The sequence below is a fragment of the Ursus arctos genome, unplaced genomic scaffold, assembly GCF_023065955.2.
Source record: "Ursus arctos isolate Adak ecotype North America unplaced genomic scaffold, UrsArc2.0 scaffold_24, whole genome shotgun sequence".
Taxonomy (NCBI): Eukaryota; Metazoa; Chordata; class Mammalia; order Carnivora; family Ursidae; genus Ursus; species Ursus arctos.
In genome coordinates this window covers 6,449,466-6,469,464 of record NW_026622919.1, presented here as the reverse complement: position 1 = coordinate 6,469,464, position 19,999 = coordinate 6,449,466, and the positions used below count along the sequence as shown (strand labels likewise).

General features: G+C 53.4%; 2 protein-coding genes across 6 annotated transcripts in view; one reads left to right on the top strand and one right to left on the bottom strand.

The window, feature by feature from the left end:
• The window catches only part of CD300LF (CD300 molecule like family member f), a 25,401-nt gene extending 13,534 nt beyond the window's left edge, over nucleotides 1-11,867 (bottom strand). Inside the window, exons 1-3 of one of the 5 annotated variants that reach the window (XM_057318193.1) lie at nucleotides 11,625-11,867; nucleotides 8,521-8,598; nucleotides 833-989 (exon numbers count right to left, since the gene is read on the bottom strand). In XM_057318193.1, coding sequence (XP_057174176.1) covers nucleotides 833-875 — 43 coding nt within the window. In that variant the 5' untranslated portion in view covers nucleotides 876-989; nucleotides 8,521-8,598; nucleotides 11,625-11,867. Of the gene's footprint in view, nucleotides 1-832; nucleotides 990-8,520; nucleotides 10,380-11,624 lie in introns of those variants that run through there. The other 4 variants (XM_057318192.1, XM_057318194.1, XM_057318195.1 and 1 more) reach the window with 4 other exon arrangements.
• RAB37 (RAB37, member RAS oncogene family) lies at nucleotides 11,595-19,999 on the top strand. Its single transcript, XM_026484217.4, has 9 exons — nucleotides 11,595-11,733; nucleotides 14,435-14,545; nucleotides 15,607-15,648; nucleotides 16,164-16,230; nucleotides 16,313-16,365; nucleotides 17,333-17,398; nucleotides 17,972-18,028; nucleotides 18,106-18,182; nucleotides 18,376-19,999. Exons 1-9 carry the CDS (start codon nucleotides 11,641-11,643, stop codon nucleotides 18,479-18,481), a joined length of 672 nt encoding a protein of 223 aa, XP_026340002.1. The 5' UTR covers nucleotides 11,595-11,640; the 3' UTR covers nucleotides 18,482-19,999.

Here is a 19,999-nt window from a genome sequence, read left to right as displayed (position 1 = left end):
AGGAGAGGAGATCAACGAGGGAATAGCTCTAGATAGAGAAGCCCAAAATCGAGCCCTGTGGCCCTCCAGCATTTCCAGATCAAGAAAATCCCCTTAATTTTTAGTCAAAATGGTATCCATCAACTTAGTTTCCTTCCACCACCATCCCCATCTCGGTCCGTCAGCAACTTCTACTCTTTCCTTCTACCCCAAATGCCTAGAACCATGTCTCCCTTCCTGTCTGCAAACTCCCTGCTTTCCTTCCTCCAAAGCCGCCTCCATCCTCGCTCCTTCCCTTCCTTATAAGGCATTCTCGAAGGTGACAGTGCAGGAGCAAGCGTTCACCAGCTCTCCTGAGCAACCAGGGCTCCTCTGCTTCTCTTAGACCCGAAGGGCCCATCAGTCTAAGTCCATTTGGAAATATCAACCCCTGGGTGATCAGGAATTATGCCTTGTGCAGGGTGAGGAATGGGGTGGATGACTCACACACACACACTGCTTGGAGAAACTGCTTAGAAACGGAGCCTGGGGGCGCCTGGGTAGCACAACGGTTAAGCGTCTGCCTTCGGCTCAGGGCATGATCCCGGCGTTATGGGATCGAGCCCCACATCAGGCTCCTCCGCTGTGAGCCTGCTTCTTCCTCTCCCACTCCCCCTGCTTGTGTTCCCTCTCTTGTGGGCTGTCTCTATCTCTGTTGAATAAAATAAATAAAATCTTTAAAAAAAAAAAAAGGAAAGAAAGAAACGGAGCCTGCGTCCCAGCAGGACCCCTTGCTGGGCCCCCTCCTCCCCCCACCAGCCACTTCATCCCGCCCCAGAAGCTCATCTCCAGTACAGACCCAGGCCCCGCTCACCTGAAAGCTGGAAGAGGAGGAGGAAGAACAGCAGCAGGTACATTCTGTCTTCTCACAAGCCCCCCTCGGTGGAGCCAGTCAACTCTGACTCAGCTCCGGCATCTTCCAACCCTGCTGCTTTCCCCACTCATGCACTTCCTCCTTCAGCCACTTCCCACTGGTGAATAAGTGAAAAGAGGAAGGAGGTAAAAGGGTTGAAATCTCATAGCAACGAGCAATGCAACAAGTCTTAGTGATCATGAATAAGCTTTTGAGAAATACCTTCCTGTCTGCAGCCAGGAAGAGTTCTCTAAAAAGAGGACTTTGCCACACCTTCTAGGCCTTATGGAAATTTGCAGACGCAGACCCAATGGGTATGGCTTGCTTTTACTCAATCCTTCTCCTCTGGTGGGAAGACTGGGGGGAGGGAACCCAGCTCCATCACAGAGGTCTTGGAGAGCAGAGGCTGAGGGACACAATACCAGACACATGAATTTCAGGTATAGCCTTGGAAGCCCAGAAGGTCAGGATTTCAGCTGTGGGGGAGCTTGGGCCAACACCTGAAAGCCAGAGGAGAGATTCTAGACCAGAGAGTGGAATAAGGAGGTAGAGAGTATCAAACTCCAGACTACAAAGAAAGGGGTTCATAGAATAAGGCTATGTGAGCAGAGACCTACTGGTCCAATGGGCGAGAGGGGCCTCTGTCCTCAGAACATACTAGAATTATCATTGCTGTGCCCCAGACCACCAAGTAAGAGCCCATGGATATTTTTTTTTTAAGATTTTATTTATTTATTTGACAGAGAGAGACAGCCAGCGAGAGAGGGAACACAAGCAGGGGGAGTGGGAGAGGAAGAAGCAGGCTCATAGCGGAGGAGCCCATGTGGGGCTTGATCCCATAAAGCTGGGATCACACCCTGAGCGGAAGGCAGACGCTTACTGACTGCGCCACCCAGGCGCCCCGAGCCTGTGGATATTGATACCAGCCTGAATCCTCCAGAAACTTGTCGGTTATACCAGGGCCTCCTTCCTGAAGAAACCTGCTCATTGTTCATGGTTATTACCCCCTCACTCCTCACTCCCCACCTTATAATAACTACCTATGGAAGGAGGAAGAAGGTCAGCACCAGCTTTGCCTGTCTTACTCCTTCTTTCTGACAACTTTGTACTCATCCCCCATCCCCCCCAATCAGGATCCCAACAAGCCCCAGGGTGGAGCACAGGAGCTAGGAAAAAGATAGGGCCCTTTCTCATAGTTTGCACCTGGAGTCACTCTTGCTAAGTGTCACACACACCCTGTGACATCTGGAGAAGCGAGTGAGTCCCAACGAGGGACGTAAGCCCCTCGCACCCTAATCAGGAATGAGTAGGTGTGCAGGAGGCTTATTTGCACACACACAAAAAAAAAACCACAACAGCTGATAAGCCAAGCTTTTCCAGGATGTGGCCAGAGACAGACTTCCACTTTACATATCTCCAGACCATAAAGTAAGATCAACAATTCGGGGTGAGGGCTCGGTCAGCCCTCGGTCCCAACTGTTCAACAAGCCCATCCTCCGCACTGTATACAGTTATGCTGAGAGACATTGGCTTCTGCAAACAAGAACACTATTCGGCTTCCAGGGGAAATGACCGAGGAGTTAAGCAAGTTGGGACATCCCTGAAAAACAAGGGGGCAGATGTTTTGAGAGTTGTGGGTAAACTTTCCTTTCTTAGGCATAGGGGGTAAGGAATGACCAGCATCTGAGCTGCTCGAAGTCTTGCCTGTGGCCCGGTCCTCTGCTCTGGGCCCAGCTTACCCACGTTTTCGGAGTTAGTTGGACAATTAGGTAGTCAGGGCCAGGGTTCCAACAAGAAAATAGGGAGCCGGGACAGCCAAGACAAAAACCACACTAGCATCCTGTTTTACAGCTTAGACAGGACCACAACAGCATCCTGTCTACCAGCCTCTGCAGAAGTGACTTTTGCAAAACATCCTGAAACAAAACGATGAACCATAAAACATTGGTCACTATCACAAGTTGAGGCAGTTAGTGTCCAGATGTCAGCCCAAAAGACCAACACATGAACAATCACCGGATAGGTAGACGGGTGCATGACCAAAGCCCTGACTGGCACATCTTAGCGGCCAGTCCACAGGGGCCCCCACTTAGGATGCCCAAGATACATCTGCAAAACAGCTTATAAAAAAACCCAAGATTTGAATGTCAAAATGGCAACCCTCTTGGGTCCCCTTCCTCTCTGGGAGCTTTGTACTCTCACTCAATAAACTCAGGCTTGCTGCCCACCACTCTCCATCTGGTCGACCTCTTCATTCTTCGAAGCGGCATGACCAAGAAATGCTGGCACTATGGGAATAAAAATCCTATAACACAAGGAGGATCCCCTTTTGAGTCACGAACAGAATTATCTGAGTGTCTCTGAATGGTGGTAAGACTGCTCCTCAAAACAAGTGCCTCCAGGGACTACAGCAAAGTCAGGCTGTTCTGGGGGCCCTGTATCCTCAAAAACCGACTGGAGGCCCTAGTGCTGGCTTGGCCATTGACTTCTGCATTAGTCAGCTCCCTCCCTGGGCTCCCATGACCCCATCTGTGAAAAAAAGGATTGGATGAATCATCTGAGGTTCCCCTGCCCTAAAGTACCTGTGTGTGTGTGTGTGTGTGTGTGTGCACATGCACACATGCTCATGCATGAATATGAGCACTCGTGGATGTGTGTGCATGCATGGATGAACGTGTATGTGGTGTGTTCATGCTTGTATGTAGGCATGTGTGGGAGCTGTGTATACATATGTGTGTTGTACTGCTAGTGCTGTGTGTGCACATATGTACGTTGTGTGTGTGTGCACGCTGTGTGTGCCATGGTGACTTGTGTGCACACATGTAGTGTGTATGCATGCATATGACCCGTGTGTGTCGATGCATTGATCGGTTCTCGTGGTTACAAGGAACAGAGACTTGTTCGAGCTACTTCTCTTGATCACTTTGGACTTGCAAACCGCAATATTTTCAGAACTTAATCTATTCGTGGGGGGAGGAGGTCCGATCCTGAAAGGGCTGGTTTTGTTGGATCTCTTCCACCCTGGATTAGAAGATCCATGAGGGCTGTATCCCCAGCGGCTAACATCACACCTGGCACATAGGTGGTGCTCAATAAATAATTGTTGGAAAATGAATACACAAATGAATCATTTTCACTGCATTGTCATTCTTGCGCTGGCCCTGTAAGCCCTACTAAGGATCTCTGTACCATCATTGTTCTCAGCAACCGTCCTGAACTCAGTTCACTTGGACCCAACCACACTTCATCTTTTCTACCCACTATGTGCTATGCTCCATATTTTATATAGTTTTAAGTACCTATCACATCAAATCCTCACTACAAATATAGAGGAAAGGCGATGTTATTCCCATTTTTCAAGCAAATAAATCTAGGCTCAGAGAGCAAGTAACTTGTCCAAAGTCACATAATAGTAATTGGCAAAGCCAGGATTCAACCCTGAGTCTGGCTTGTAAAGCCTACAGTCCAGCGTCCTGCTAGAGAGGCTGAGACAGAAGCCAGCTGCCCTTTGGTCCTGTTCAGTGCTCACAGTGAAGAGGGAACCTAACAGCCAAGAGTTAATAAGACAGCGCATCCTTGAGCTGACTGTCAGCAGAGTATCCGCTCCATGGCTATTTCTAAAACAGGTTCCCCCAGAATGGAAGAATGTATTATCATGAACTGGAAATTGGTTTAGCAAAGCAAGTCACTGATAACACTAACCTTAACATTTTCCAGATCTAATGCCATTTTTCTGCAGTCTATGGAATGGGAAACTGAGTCTCAGCCAAGTTCTTATCCAGGCACTCAGGCAGAGGCAAAGTTTATTTTTGAGAAAAAGACAGGTCTCCAAAGAGTGGGTTAACCCTCTGGAAGGACGAGGTGAAAGAGCTCTATGATTTTCAGGACAGAGGGTGGGCTGCTTTGCCACCTGCCCCTCAGAAACCTAAGGTAACTCTCGCTGAAATCAACAAAGTGAAATTCCTACCATTCAGGCTCCCTCTGCCCAGAGGACCTGATTTTTTTTTAAGCCTGTTTCGTGGGCTGGATTTATTTGGAAGAAATAAAATCAAGCGTTTGTTCAACAACAAATGAGGCTAGACATTGGCCTTCCCCTTGGCTTTTACCTGAGTTACCCAGCATGGTGTGCCTCCCCAACACATACATAGACATATTTCTGAATTACAAAGGAATGTGTGTTCATTACAGAAGGAGAATGGAATACAAATGAACATAAAGAATGCATTTTAAATCACTCCTGATCCCCCCATGCAGAGACAACCACCGTTTAACGTATGTATGTGTCTCCAAAACCAACGTTTTGCTCTTTTCTGTAGAAAAGAAATTTATTCCAGGTTAAGTAAAGGATGTATGAGTTTACTTCGTCAACCAGTTTATTACACTTATTAGGGATTTTTAATACAGAAGAGGACAAAAAGAAAACATGGCCCATGATGCCCACTCTCAAATACTCCCAGTTAACAGTTTTTTAAAAGGTACTGCGAGCGATGTTTTGAAGAAGGAGAAGGTTATGAGGATGAAGACGAAGACGAAGAAGAAGAGAAGAAGGAAGAGGAATAGAAGGAAGGAAGGAAGGAAGGAAGGAAGGAAGGAAGGAAGGAAGGAAGGAAGGAAATAGAGATAAAGCAACAAGTAAAAGTCTTCTCTTCATTCCCAGAACCTCAAAGGTAGCCACAGTCAGCCCCTGCTGCCTCCCTGAAAAAAAAGTGTGTGCACAATCACCATATACACAAATGAAGTCAACGTAAGTCAGCACACAAGCACACCTCTCTGCCTCTTATTCTTTTTTTTTTTTTAATTTATTTATTCGACAGAGATAGAGACAGCCAGCGAGAGAGGGAACACAAGCAGGGGGAGTGGGAGAGGAAGAAACAGGCTCATAGCGGAGGAGCCTGATGTGGGGCTCGATCCCAGAATGCCGGGATCACGCCCTGAGCCGAAGGCAGACGCTTAACTGCTGTGCCACCCAGGCGCCCCTCTGCCTCTTATTCTTTTACTCCATAATATCATTTTTCCCAAACAGCACATACAGATCTACCTCATTCTCTCTCTCTCTTTTTTTTAAGTAATCTCTACATCCAACTTGAACTCACGACCCCGAGATCAAGAGTCGCATGCTCCTCCAACTGAGCCGGCCAGGCGCCCCTACCTCATTCTTTCACGGGTCCACAGTATTCCATCGCATGGGCAGTCTACAGTTTATTCAAGCAGCCCCAACTGCTGAATTATTTGCTCTTACACATGCTACCATGAACACCCTTGTACCCACATCTTGGTGAAATTTTGCAAGTAAAACCATAGAACTGTTGAGTCCATGGAATTTGCATTTGTAACTTTGATAGATACTGTTAATTGTTCTTCAGAATGCCCCAGTGGGGCGCCTGGGTGCCTCGGTTGGTTAAGCGTCTGCCTTCAATTCAGGTCATGATCTCAGGGTCCTGGGATCAGCTGCCTTGGGCTTCCCGCTCAGTGGGGAGCCTGCTTCTCCCTTTCACACTCCCCTTTGCTTGTGTTCCCTCTCTCGCTGTCTCTCTCTGTCAAATAAATTTTTAAAAATCTTAAAACAAAAACAAACAAACAAACAAAAACCAGGCAGCCAGGCTGAGTGGTCTCTTTTGAATTTACAATCACAAAACCCAGTGGAAGAGCCGAAAAGGAAAAGGGTAAAAGGGAAAAAGAATGTCGATGTGTTATATCCTCTAGTAAATGAGGAAGGTGGACATGGAGGGACTGACCCTTCACCTTCTGGAATAGTCTCTCTAGGAAGCACTTCTTCAAGCCTGGGGAAGTTGGATTTGAGATGTAAATTATTAAAGACACTGCACACAACAAACAAATGGAGCCCTTGAACCCAGGAGAGAATAAAAGCTGAATCGAATTTGGTTTGGGAAGTGGAGGTGGGGGACCATTGTCAGGGGACATCCAAAGTCAACATCACAAACAATCTTATTTTTATCCTGCTGCCAGTTCAATGCCACTGTCAGAGCCAAACAGTGTTGGAGCCATGGGTCCAACCCCAGGAGACATTATCAATCCTTATGCTTTCACATTTTTGGTTTTTTGACATTTTTGACATTATGTCAATCATTATGCTTTTACATTTTTGGTTTTTTGCCTCATTATGGCTTTGCAAGTCAGCTAAAGTTGGCATCTCTTGAGCCTTTCCAATGATTGTCTTTGGAAAGTAGCTATTGTCCATTTTGAAACTAAGGCATTTACAGCTCATTCATTCATCCATCCACCCATTCATTCATTCATTCATTCATTGAAAGCCTGCTGAGTACCAGCCTCCTGGTGTATTTCCTCTCCATTGCTTATGATTTTCTTCCAAATATAGCACCTGACCTTCCCGACTATCTCTCCCCCCTACTTTCTCCAGGTACAGAAGTAGCCATTCCCTTCTTTCCCAAACTCTAATTCTCTTGAAATGCTGTCCTTTCCATTGCTCCAGAGCCAAGTGCAAACTCTTCCCAAGGCATATGTCCAGACATTCTGTTTTTTTTATTCTATAGACAATGATTTTTTTAGACTTTCACATACAAGAGACCCATTGTGTCACTCTCCCAAGAAACTAGTGCCAAAGGGAATTAAAAGTGCAGGGAATTTATTAAGGGAAATACCTACCAAAAAAAGTGGGGTAGGGGCACCTGGGTGGCTCAGTCGGTTAAGCGTCTGACTTTGGCTGAGGTCATGATCTCAGGGTCCTAGGATCAAGCCTCATGTAGGACTCTCTGGTCAGCCGGAAGTCGTCTTGTCCTGCTCCTTCTGCACCTCCCCTCATTCATTCTCTCTCTCTCTCTCAAATAAATAAATAAAATCTTAAAAAAAAAGAAAGAAGGAGGAAGGAAGGAAGGAAGGAAGGAAGGGAGGGAGGGAAAAAGAAAAAAATGGGGTAGAAGCCAAGAGAGGCGGGGAGAGCCAACAGAACGTGATGCAGGTCTGACCTCAAGTGAAGGAAACATCCATGCAATCTCTGGAAGGATCTATAAAATCATCCTCAAGCCAAGTTCAGCCATAAGGGGAATCCTGTGTCTCCCAGAAACAGGCCTGCCTCAGTGTCCCTGCCACACTCTGCCTTTGGCTGGGAACTGCCCTCGATAAGGATGGCCTCGGTGCAAACACACCTGGGGGGGACTCAGAGCGCACAGTGGGGCCTCAGTCAGTTATGCCCCTGTGGTTGGAAATCTGAGAGGCGAGCTCTCATGGTCACCTCAGATGTTCATTAACATGGGGCGAAACAAGCTTCCTTCTATTTTTTCATGCCTCTTCAGTGACTTTGATTAGGAGACCAAGAGTTTGGTGTGTGTGTGTGTGCACGCGTGTGCGTGAGTGCATGTGTGTTTAGGGGTCCACTCCCACAGCCACAATGCGTCTCAGAAGCCCAATTCACACTGCAGACCCTCCCCCCTTCTTGCTCCTTTTCAGACCATCCTGGTGGGTGACAGTGGCGTGGGGAAGACATCTCTGCTGGTTCAGTTCGACCAGGGCAAGTTCATCCCAGGCTCCTTCTCGGCCACCGTGGGCATTGGATTCACAGTAAGCGCTCCCAGACTCTGGGGCCCTGGTGTGTCTCTGTCAAGGTCCCAGCAGGAAACAGGTGGACACTCACACTGGATCATTCAAGCAGGTTTAATACAAAGACTACTTACCAAGGTGGAGGCAGGATGTTGGGGAGCCAGGGGGCACAATGCCCATGCATAGCGCAAGGCCTCCATTCCTGCCCTAGCCTAAAAAACAAAAAAAAATGAGAGAAGGGAACTACTGCTAGAGCCCAGGGACAAAAGGCTGCATGGGGAGGGCTGGCTGGCAGGAGCTGTGACTCTCAGTGGAGAAACCCAGCAATTCAGACTCACCCTCCTGGGAGCTAGCCAGGGCACCCTCCTACCGTGCTCTCCTCCTGCTCCCACATCTCTTCCTGGGGCTCCGCATTGGCTGAACACAACCGGAAACTAGAAAGAATATCTTGATATAGATTGCTCAGGTCCACCTTCCAGGGCAAGAAGAATGTGGAGAGGCAAAGGGGTGGCTTCAAATTTTAAGTACAGTCCAAATTTAACACTGTTGTGTGGGTCCTAGGGAGCTGGCAGGCCAACAATTAGAGTTTTGTTCTTAGCACTCTGTCTCCCCCTGCATTTCCTCAGGATCAGGACGGAACAGAGCACAGGGCCTGGAGGACCACACTCAGGGCTGGGATGCAACAGCATCACACTGGTGGGAAGAGGCAAGAGGAACCCCAGAAACTAGGCTTGCCCATTGGGTTGCAGCAAGGAAGGCAAGGACTTGTGATGGCCAGGGATTCAGAGTAAAGCAGAAATGAAAGCCTGGCCAGCATGTGTGCCAGCACCTAGAATCCAACCCGAGACACCAGGGCCCAGTGTTCTCCCATGACCGGCCTCCGGAGTGCTGGGAAGGGGAGGGCTGAGTCCCAGGACAGCAAGGCTGCCCAGACAATTCCTGAGGCCTTGGACCAGGCTGCCATGCCAGGCATCCCCCACCATGGACCCGCTCCCCGTCGGCCTCTCAGCACACAAGGTCACAGGGGGCCCTCACAGCCACCAGCCTTCTCCCTTCACTCCATGCCCATCCTTCTGCCTGTCAGACTCCCAGGGCTGACAGTGGGGTGGATGTGGGTGGGAACGCTCTGATTCACACTCCACAGATGCATCAGGGTGGGACCTCCAAATTTTTTGCCACTAGCCTGGTAAGAAAAGTATGGCATCTGGCCTCTAAGAAGGAAGAAAGTATGTGGTCACACCGAGAGCCTGAAGCAGGCTGACACAGGACAAGCCTGGCTCTCCCAAACCTACCACAGGACAAAGGAGGGTCTTGGTCGAGCCAACAACAGAAACCAGAGCTGGAAGTTAGAAGCCCACATTTCCCTCTGCGGGCTCTAGGAGGGGCTCCTTCCTCGCCTCTTCCAGCTTCTGATGGCTCTCGGCCACCCTTGGCATTTCTTGGCTTGTAGATGCAGCACGCCAATCTCTATCTCTGTCTTCACAGGGCCTCTTCTCCCTGTGTGCCTGCTCCTCTTCTTACAAGGACACCAGTCATATTGGATTTAGGGCCCTCCCTACTCCTGTACGACTTCATCTCAATTAGTCACATCTGCAACAACCCCACTTCCAAATAAGGTCCCATTCTGAGGGACTGGGGGCTAGGATGTCCACAGATGTCTTGAGGGACATAATGCAACCCCGTAGCAGCATGGTTGGCAGTGGAAGGGGAGCGAGGGCCATGCCTTCTCCTCTCTCTCATTTCTCCTTGGCCATGACCCTCTTCTCCGAAAACCATTGCCCCTGCAGGGTTCTCATGTGATCACTCAAGGGCTCAGAGTGGGCTGGGCTGTTATTTGCAGCAGGTGACTCTGGCATCCAAATAGCAGGCAACGACGCATGTCTGCAGGGTACTGTAGCTTCTCGGCTTCCGTAGACGGCTCTCTGAGGCCCACCCTACGTATAGATGAGGTGATGGCCTGCCCAGCGCCAGAAAATAGCTCCAGCTGATGCCCAAAATCACAGGGCTAGAGGCAGGTATACACGCAGTCGCCCCCCCCCCCCCCCCCCCCGCCCAGGCCTATAGACTCCCGTAAGCCACACCTGCCCCTTACCCCCAACACCTAAGTCAGGAGGTGCAGATGCCCCTCCCCCCCCACACCCTTCAGTCAGTCCCTTTGTAATGCACTTGCCTTGTTCCCTGTTTGGAGGTAAGCTGTGTGTGCTTGTATACAATGCTGGGACAGGAGAAACTGAATGGCTGGCTGGGGCCACAGAGCCCCTGAAGCCCACTAGGGGCAACCCCGGACACACTCCCACTCTCTGTCACCAGGAGCTGCCGGGATTCCTGGGATGTCCTGGACAGTCTGCTCAAAATGACCCACGACCTCATGAATTCATCTAATACCAAACATTTAAGGCCCGCTCGGTGCCAGGGAACGAGGGCCAGGCAAGAATAAGGCCAGCCCTGCTTTCAGGAGCACCTAGACTGGGAGGCGTGCGGTGGAGGGGTGGGGAGGCCTTCCCAAGATGGGTCATTCCGGACGCAGCCCAACAGGTCAGGGAGAAATGAGAGGTGATCTACAATATAAAGGGTCAAAGTCCTAGCGCCCACCAGGGGCCATGAAAAACCACAATGTAAATGGGCCGCAAGCTGAATTTCGGTGGGTAAATAAAATTATATTCAGATGAGCTCGCGCTGGGTTGCCTTAGCAAAAGCAAAACTGCCTGAGCGCCTTCCTCTCAATGCACGCCTCCTCTCAAAACCAGCGCCCCGCTGCCCTCGAGCGTCCCCACAACCGCGACCTGGGGACACCTGTCGGCCTCCAGCTGGCCGGGGCTCGGGCGCCGCCTGCAGGCCGCTCTGCGCAGCGACAGCGAGAACCGGGGTGCGGGACCGCGGGTCCCCGCGATGCCAGACCTCGCGAGGCAAGCTGGATTTCCAAGGACCGTTTCCCGGGGAACCTAGCCCGGGCCGCTGGCGACCTTGGGGGACCGGTCCTGGGGCCGGATTTGGCCCGAGTCCTCAGAGCGCGAAGCCGGGCCAGTTTGCTCGGGGCCCGCCTGCCCCTCAGACCCTGACCCTGCTGTCGTGGGCGCCCTCGAGAAACAGCCTGCTCGGGGCAGGTGTCGGGGTGGCCGGACAGAGGGAGGAGCTTGTCGGGGTCCGGGCCGGGGCGGTGGAGGGTGGGAGGATGGGGTGGAGCCTAATGCGGGGCGGTCCCTGCGCTGTCCCTCGCCCGCCACCAGCCCTAGCTTACCTCTGGTCCAGGGGACATGACGGGCATGTCTGGCGCCGCTGCCACCCGGGATGTAGAGGCCCCCGAGCACTCCCCGCCCTGCAGTCCGAGCTACGATCTCACGGGCAAGGTGGGTGGGCACTGCGCCCAGCGCTGGGGACTCCCCAGCCGGCTCTGAGGGCCACCCCTTCCCCGCGCCCTTTGCCCTGAGACCCGGGTCCAAGCCCCTTTCTGGCTGCGTCTGCGTTGGACTCAGCCCTTCCCCCAGGGAGCCGGGTCTTCCAGAGCAGGGAGGAAGGGTGGAGACAGCCTCTGGCTCTGTGCCATCGTCTAGGACTCTGGGCTGGCTCAGCAAGGGTCGGGAGAGGAGGGTCGGAAGGACTGAATGACTCCCTACACAGAAGACCCCAACCCAATTTTCTTTTGCTGCACCCTGGCCGCTATGATCTCCCGGGAACCCATGCTTCTCGGTACGGGTTAAGTGCAGAACCCTCCTGGGCACGGGCACCCCCAAATGCTAGGATATAGGGATGCCTGGAGATGCGGAGAGGACGCCCCCTGGCGGCGGAGCAGTTGTGGTTAATGCCCTTTCCCCAGCCAAGCTTTCAGCGGAGACTGAACATCCCGGTTTTCAGGCCTTAGGCCTAAAGCTCTGTAGGTCCCCAGGTGCCCCCCAGCCCTACCCCTTCCTTTCTGCTCCCGCAGCCATTGCCTCCCGCCTTCTTCCAGGAGGATACTGCTAACCCAAATGCCGGCCCACTTGAGAATTTTTAGAACCTGAGAAAGATTCTTTCGGTTAGTCACAAGTCCCCCGTGGGTGAGCTTAAGTCAGCTCTCTGGGGCCGGATCCCTCTGCAGGGCCGCCCTGTACAGAAGCAGGTGAGGGAGGCGATGCACACTGGTCTGTCTGCCCTCCCTCTGGGCCCACGGAGGAGGCAGGGACCGGGAGCTCTGAGCGAGGGAGCACAGAGCTTCCACTCTTCCTCTGTAAGGTTGGGGATGAGGGAGGGGCTGCCCTGTCTCATGCTGCGTGGCCTTGGAGGAGACCTGACTCTTCCTGTGCCTTGGTGTCCTCCCCCACCCCCACCCCCACCCCAGGCTCACTCTCACTTGGAGCTGGGGCCTCCACCCCCATTGTTTCAGGGGAAGCCACTCTGCAAGTCACCCACCCAGAGCCGTTGAGATAGGCGTCCTGTGTGGGCTGGTGACAGGAAATGGGCCCCTGTGCCTTCACGGGAGGGGGAGCTGCAAAGGGCCAGGCCCAGGCTGGTGGAGGACCGCCTGACCTCCTGGCCTGACAAGCCAGCTGGGCTGTTTGCCTAGGAGGTGGCAAGGCTGGCAGGTAGACTTGCCCTGGCTGGGTGGGTGGGGAGCATCTTCTGTTCAAGGCAGCTGTGATCTGTAAAGTACGCAGGAGCTCACCCTCCCTCCCTCCTTCCTGCTCAGGGGCTAGGACCCCGGAGCCAGGGAGCAGTGCAGGCTCCAGAGGGCTCCCCAGCCTCCAGCCCTCCGTCTCCCCGGGGCCAAGCAGCATCTGTGGAGAATGGCCCATGGCCTCCAGCAGCCTGCTTCCCCTGGGCTTGCCCTAGGAGACTGAGTCCAGGCCAGTCTGGGAGGAGTGTGGCAGGAGCTCCTTGGGCCAAATTAGAGGGAATGGGGGCCACAGGCAGGCAGTACCCAGCCCCAGGCCACTCTTCCCTGAGTCTCAGGCAGTTCAAATCAGCATTATTGGTCCAAGCCATTAACGGACTCCAAAGAGGCCTCAATGAAATTATCCTTCCTCCCTTCTAGCCACTGTGGAAACCATGCCACAGAAGGGTTAAGGAATCTTCCCAAAGTCCCCCAGTAGCTATTTACAAGCCAGGACCCCAGGCTTTATATACCTTTTGCTCAGTCCCCTTACCTTTCCACCAAAGTTAGCTAATCCTAGTACCCCATGCCCACAGCAGGAATGCCTTTGGGTTGCATTGTCAAGGTCAGAGCCTCAAAAATAACTCAAACCTAGTCCCTGCTCAACCCATTAAGTATCTAACCAGCCAACTGGGAAAATTCCAGCATTAGGTCCAGACCTCTGTTCTCCAAGCTTGAGGAATGACTGGAAGAAGGCTCCCCTCCCCTGGCCCCACTTGTCTTGTCCCTGAAAGAAGATAGATGAGCAGAGACTGACTAGACAACAAAGGGGAGGGACACACCCCACCACCACACTCCCTCCCCTACAGTGACCCAGGGATGCTAATTTGCAACCATCTGTCCCACTTGGGAGGTTTCTGCAGAAGGAACTTCAGATTTGTCATCTCCCCATTTCAGTATAAATTTCAACCCTCCCTAGTTCATGCAACCCTTTTATAAACATAAAATGTCATTAGAAACTTCCAGATAAATTTTGTGACCAAAAAAAGAAAAGAAAACAACAGCAGTGGTAATTTTAGAATATGCCTTTGCACACAACAGTGCCCGCCCCTATCAGATCCGATAGCCTCCCTTGTGTGATAATCCCTGTCCACAATATTAACACTTCCCTTCTGGAAGTGGTGTTTCTTTGGGGCCGCCGAGCACATTTGCTGACCTGTGAGTGCTGAAGTCTCAACACAGGCTTCCAGGAAACTGGGTGAGGACAGGAAAGTCAGAGGGAGGGCCTGAGAAATGAGCTGAGCCAAGGAGTAGAGAGAAGAGGCAGGCAGAGGGCTTTCCAGAAGCAGGTGGCCCTCAGTGCTGACAGCATCCTTCCCTGGCCCTCTGCCCCTCTGCCCCTCTTTCCAGGGTCTCTTGCCCTGGAAGCCCAGCAATTTGCCCCAACTCCCCATTAACTGCCTCTGCCCCCCATCTCCTAGGTGATGCTTCTGGGAGACTCAGGCGTTGGCAAAACCTGTTTCCTGATCCAATTCAAAGACGGGGCCTTCCTGTCCGGGACCTTCATAGCCACGGTCGGCATAGACTTCAGGGTGAGGTGGCTGCAGGTTCCTCCTCCCAGCCGCAAGCCAGGGGGGGCTAGAGCTCGGGCACAGCGTGCTGTCCTCTCCTTGCCGGCCCTGGCTCCTCGAAGCTGCTGTGGCTCACTGCCGGAGGGCACCAGGGACCACAGAGGGGGCCAGGTTCAAGGAGTCTGGGCATGGTAGGGGGCTCTGCCCACCTACAGGATATGAGCAGTGAGACACTGAGTCTTAAAATTCTCTCTGAGAGCAGGGCGGACACATCCCACAGTGTGAGCTGAGTTTCCTGGCCTTCAGCCCCCTTGCTCATTGCCTCTGAGCTAGGCCCTCTGGCAAGGCCTCAGAGGTCAACAGGTCTTTCTAGAGTTCCTGGAAGTACAGCACTGCGCTGGGTTGAGGAGCCAGGTTCACCAGGCTCCCTCCCTGTCGTCTTGAGGAACCCATTGTAACAAGTCTGCGTGAGGGATGTAGCACTCGCCACGCTCCATCCAAAGGATCCAGGAGATCGAGGTCTAATCCAGGTGGGGGGCGGTGGGAAAAGGGAGGCTATGCAGAGGTCAGGTGCCTCCCTCCCAATGGGGAGGAACTGAAGCTTCACTCAGGAGAACTAGTGAACAGTGAGAGGGAAAAACCACCCTGCAGATCCAGCCTCTGCTGTGCCCAGGATGCTGGGGGCATCTTATCTCTAAGGACTCGGTTCTGCAGGATGGGGCTGAGCTCCAGGAGGGACGGATGAAAGTGGGAAAGAGGCAGGGCCCCCAGTGTCCAGCCCTGTGCCGCCGGCTGAGGTCTGGAGAGAGCCAGGCGGGTGCTCGGGCTCTTCTGGCCCCGGCGTGTTGTAAGAGCAGCAGACAGGTCCCCAGAAGAACTCTGCCATGGGGGCGGGGGTCTCTGGAGACAGGGTCCTGCTGCCCTGAAGGGGTGATCTGGCTGGAGATGTCTCTGGGGCTCACTGCACCCCTTTAACCCTGGGAAGCAACCAGAACAGAACATCTGTGGCTCTGTAGGATGTCAAGGATCCAAGCCTCCCCTGCTTTCCAAATCCACCCTCCCTCTGCCCTTGTCTCTTTCAGAACAAGGTGGTGACCGTGGACGGTGTGAGGGTGAAGCTGCAGGTGAGACCAGAACTGCAGGGGGAGGGGGAGGGAGGAGGAGCCCGCCCCTGCGGCTCACCCAAACCGCAGGAGGCCTGCAGCCCTGCCCTTAGCCTGGGGCAATTTCCTGTGGGGCCCAGAGGAAACGGCTTTTGTGCTCTTGTTTGTTCCGAGGTCCCTAGAAAAAGCAGTTTCCAGTCACCCTAGAAAAAGCAGTTCCCAGGCACCCTCCGTGGTATCAAAGGCAGCTCTACGTGCCTTCAGACAAGCTTAGGCTTGCTCTAACTCCTCTCCAGTTTCCCAGAGCAGATGAAGTCTGGGACACCCCCAACCCCTGGGCTAGGGAAGAGGCTGCAGCCTGAATGAGCTTGTGAACTCCGTGCAGGACACCATCAGATGTTCAGAAGGCCCTGAGCACCGAGAGCAGGAAGTGTCCCACCTTCCCACATAGCTCTCGTACCCCAGTGTGGGTTCCCTCTGCCCAGCGCGGTCCCAGCGCACTGCCTCCTTCTGACCAGCTGTCCGTGCCTTCCTAGATCTGGGATACAGCCGGGCAGGAGCGATTCCGCAGTGTCACCCACGCTTATTACCGAGATGCCCAGGGTAAGCCCTTCCCCAGCCCACTTGGGATACCCGTCCTTCTGCCCCACGTCCCCTGTGTGATCTCTCTCTCCCCCCGCCGCAGCCTTGCTCCTGCTCTATGACATCACCAACAAGTCTTCTTTCGACAACATCCGGGTAGGTCCTCTTCGCTCACCACCCAGAAGCAGCCAAGGCGGGGCCTCCACGAGCTAGGACTGCTTCCGGCTTTGGGGGAAGGGGGAGGAGCATGGAACACCACCGCCTTTTTAAAAACACCTGCGCTGTGACTCAGAAGGAATAAGCCGCCGCTGGGCATCTGGTCGGCATGTGGGCATAAAGGCCAGGCAGGCCGCTGGGTGCCCATGCCACCTGCTTCGCCCTGGCTGTGATTCCTGAGCGCGGTTGGTGACAAAGTGTTCGCCAAGTAAGCAGCTCTGCCAGGGACAATTACCCCCCCGCAGGGACCAAGGGGAGAACCCAGGCACGAGAGTCTCTCCAGCCAGCCAGCCCAGGTGGCAAAGAAAGTGATTCAGGCAGACAGTGGGGGGTTCTGTCCTCACCAAAGTATTACAGAGTAGGGATAAAAGTTCAACAAGTGCTACAGCCCCGACTGTGTCCGGCACCATAAGGGTTTCACATCTCCATGACCTCAAGGGATTGATAAGCAAATGGGGGGGGGGAGCCTCGGGGACCAAAACGTAGACATATAAAGCAGCTTATAAAGAGGATGGAAATCTACGGCACTCATACTGCCACCTCCAATTCCGTGCTCCTGGTAGACCTCACTAATCTATCCCAATAGTTTTGATCACTAAGCCCTTCTGTGTCCTTAGAATCTTCAATCCACGGGCACTCCAGGAAATCGCTGGTGACTACCAGCTGATTGAGGAGATAAAGCACTGCCATCTCCATCTTCCAAAGAACAGGGAGTTGCAGGGCTTGGGGTTGGGTAAGGAAGGCTGATCAAGACCAGAGAGGCCAGAACAAAGAGGCAGATAAGAGAATGCAGGGGGACAGTGAGTAGCCCAGGAAAACCAAACGGGGCAGAAGAAGGATGGGGGAGAGGGAGGGGAGAAGGGCTGGTTCTGAGGCACGGCCTGGCTCAGCTCACCCTCTCCCGCAGGCCTGGCTCACTGAGATTCATGAGTACGCCCAGAGGGATGTGGTGATTATGCTGCTGGGCAATAAGGTGAGTGAGCCCATCCCTGCACCTCCCCGTCCCTAGCTCCGCGCAAGCCCCACCGCTGCCCAAGAGCATTGGCTGCATGTCCTATCAGCAAAGGATTCTTTCCAGACTCCAGTTCAAGGGTCAGACCTATTTGGCAGCTTCGGCCCATCTCATCTGCCCTCTTAAAGCTTTGGAAATGGCCCCCTCCAGGGAAAGCCCGCGCCGCCATCTGAGAGACCCAGGGATGCCCAGCTGCTCAGCCCCCAGTGGGGTCACAGATGAAGAGCTAAAACCAGCAAGGGTTAGTCCCAACCACTGTCACATCTCTGAGGCTGGTCACCACACCCCTGCAAAAAAGAGTTTCCCATCTCCCCAAGTGGCAGTGAGATTCCCTGGCTGGGAGCTGGGTAACGCAGCCTGAACAAGGCAGAAACCCTGGCTCCAAGCCAATCATACCACCCGCAGTCCCACAGGCCACCAGCAGAGGGCAGGCAGTGGCTGCTCCTGCGGCTAGAGAGGGTCCAGCCCAGGCAGGAGAGGGGCCTGCTGGGGTGGAGGTTTCCTTCCCCAGAGTGACCCACCTGGGCTTGACAGGCGGATGTGAGCAGTGAAAGAGTGATCCGTTCAGAGGATGGAGAGACACTGGCCAGGGTAAGTGACTGCCCGTGGGCAGGGCAAGGGGTGGGAGCAGCCAGAGGCTGGCCCTGAGGACATTCTCTTCCTGGCAGGAGTACGGAGTTCCCTTCATGGAGACCAGCGCCAAGACGGGCATGAATGTGGAGTTAGCCTTTCTGGCCATTGCCAAGTAAGAGCAGAACAGGGAAGGGAGCCGTGCATGGCAGGGTGGCACCATCTGGGAATCCAGTAGGGCCTGGCCCCTGGCCCAGCCCCTGCCCCCACTGCATTGTGCATTCTAGGTCCAGTAGCCCCGGGCCATGGGAGTGGGGAGGGTACACTTCCTCACTCCCTGCCCAGCGCACTGCTTCTTCCTCTTCAAGGGAGCTGAAGTACAGATCCTTGTGGCAGCCCGATGGGCCCCACTTCCAGATCCGAGATTTCGTGGAGTCCCAGAAGAAACAACCCAGCTGCTGCTCCTTCTTATGAATCCCAAGGGCCTGAAAGGAGACTCCAGAGGCCCCACGGATACAGCCTTCTCCTCCAGATCTGGTTTATTCTGAGCGGATGGGAGTTGGGGACCCAGCGCACAGCCCCTTCCAAAGAGGGAGCTGTACTCCCACGCTTACCCTAGTTCCTGTAGCTTCCCTGCATCCTGGGGGAGGGTAAAGTATTTATTTCATTTTAGTGATACATAATGTAATACAAAAAAAGGAGGGGTGGGCACCAGAAAACCAAGAGAGGGACCTGGTGGTCCTTTTGCCTTCTGGTACTAGGACTTAGGGGGCCCAGGCTCACTCCTCGCCTTGACAAGGGTGGTATTCTCCAGCTCAGCACCAGAGGGCAGTGATGCACTTCTCTGGCGGGAGGGCAGGACGTGACCCCAGGCCACCCTCACCTCAGCTGGAGAGGTGAAGCAGACCCCAGCTTTACTTCCTCCAACTCCCAGGGAACAGTCTTCCCCAGTAAGATGGGCCCTTGTGCTGGGAGCCAGACCGAGGTTCAGGGAAGGTAATCGATGTGTAGATTGGGCCGCCACTGAGCTCTGTGGGTAGGGGAGAGGGGAGTAGCACAGACTAGGTGTATCCGTTTGGTTGCCCCTGGCCTTAATAGCCCCCCTCTGGGAGGTGTACCCCTTTTCCTCCAGCCCACAGACTGAAAACATTTGGTTCTTCTTCTCTGGACCTCAGGTCCCAGGCGAAACCACCCTCCCCGAATCCCTAGTCTTCTCTACCTTTTTGCTTTTGCCTCTAGACACCTAAGGTCAACAGCTAGAGAAAGGTAGGTTTTTCTTCTGTCCCAACACTTCAGCAGAGAGGTAGCCCCACAGGCTACTTCCAGCAGCTACAGTGCTTCTACTGAGTTAAGAATCAGATAAGGGGGAACCCCTGAGTCCTGAAGCAGGTGGGAGGCAGAACCAAGCAAACCTCACCCCTCACATACCCCCCCAAACCCAAGGGCTGCCTCCTCCCTGACCACCCATGCCTTTTCCCTTCAGACAGACACCACGGCCAAAAATGCTTTATGTCACCTCCCACTGGGCCAGGTTAGGGAGTGAGAGGTCACCCATTTCTGGGTGAACCAACACACTGTGTAAAACAAAGTCACGTGGGTAAGACTCAGGAGAGGAGAGAGGCAGCAAGGAGTTTATGTGGGACCAAGGTCACCTGTCTCACAAAACCCTGACCCTGGCAACTGGAGGTGAACAGGAGACATGTGGGTCATGAATGGGGGGGGGGGGGCGGGGGGAAGTACACACTGCACATTTCTAAGGCTACTGCATTTGCTTTCAAGGCAGAAATCTCGCTCTCTGAGCAGAGTCAGCAGCTCCAACTCGTGCCTGATAAGGAAGCTCTCTGAGACTTCTCCCAGGAGGAGCAGAGAGGAGCCTGACCTTGCTGGGCTCTTCTGGGGCCCAAGGCAGGTCGCAGGCAATCCAATCACATGGGCTGCTCTGGGCCTCAAGCATTTGTGTTTTCAGAATTAAATTGCACAGTTGGGAAAGTA

What these genes read in the sequence shown, in the direction of transcription:
- RAB37 (XM_026484217.4), top strand. Translation starts at nt 11,641, where the DNA reads ATGACGGGCATGTCTGGCGCCGCTGCCACCCGGGATGTAGAGGCCCCC. An exon ending in TTATTACCGAGATGCCCAGG is followed by an intron (nt 16,231 to 16,312) that starts GTAAGCCCTTCC and finishes CCCCCGCCGCAG; the next exon opens with CCTTGCTCCTGCTCTATGAC. An exon ending in TTATGCTGCTGGGCAATAAG is followed by an intron (nt 17,399 to 17,971) that starts GTGAGTGAGCCC and finishes TGGGCTTGACAG; the next exon opens with GCGGATGTGAGCAGTGAAAG.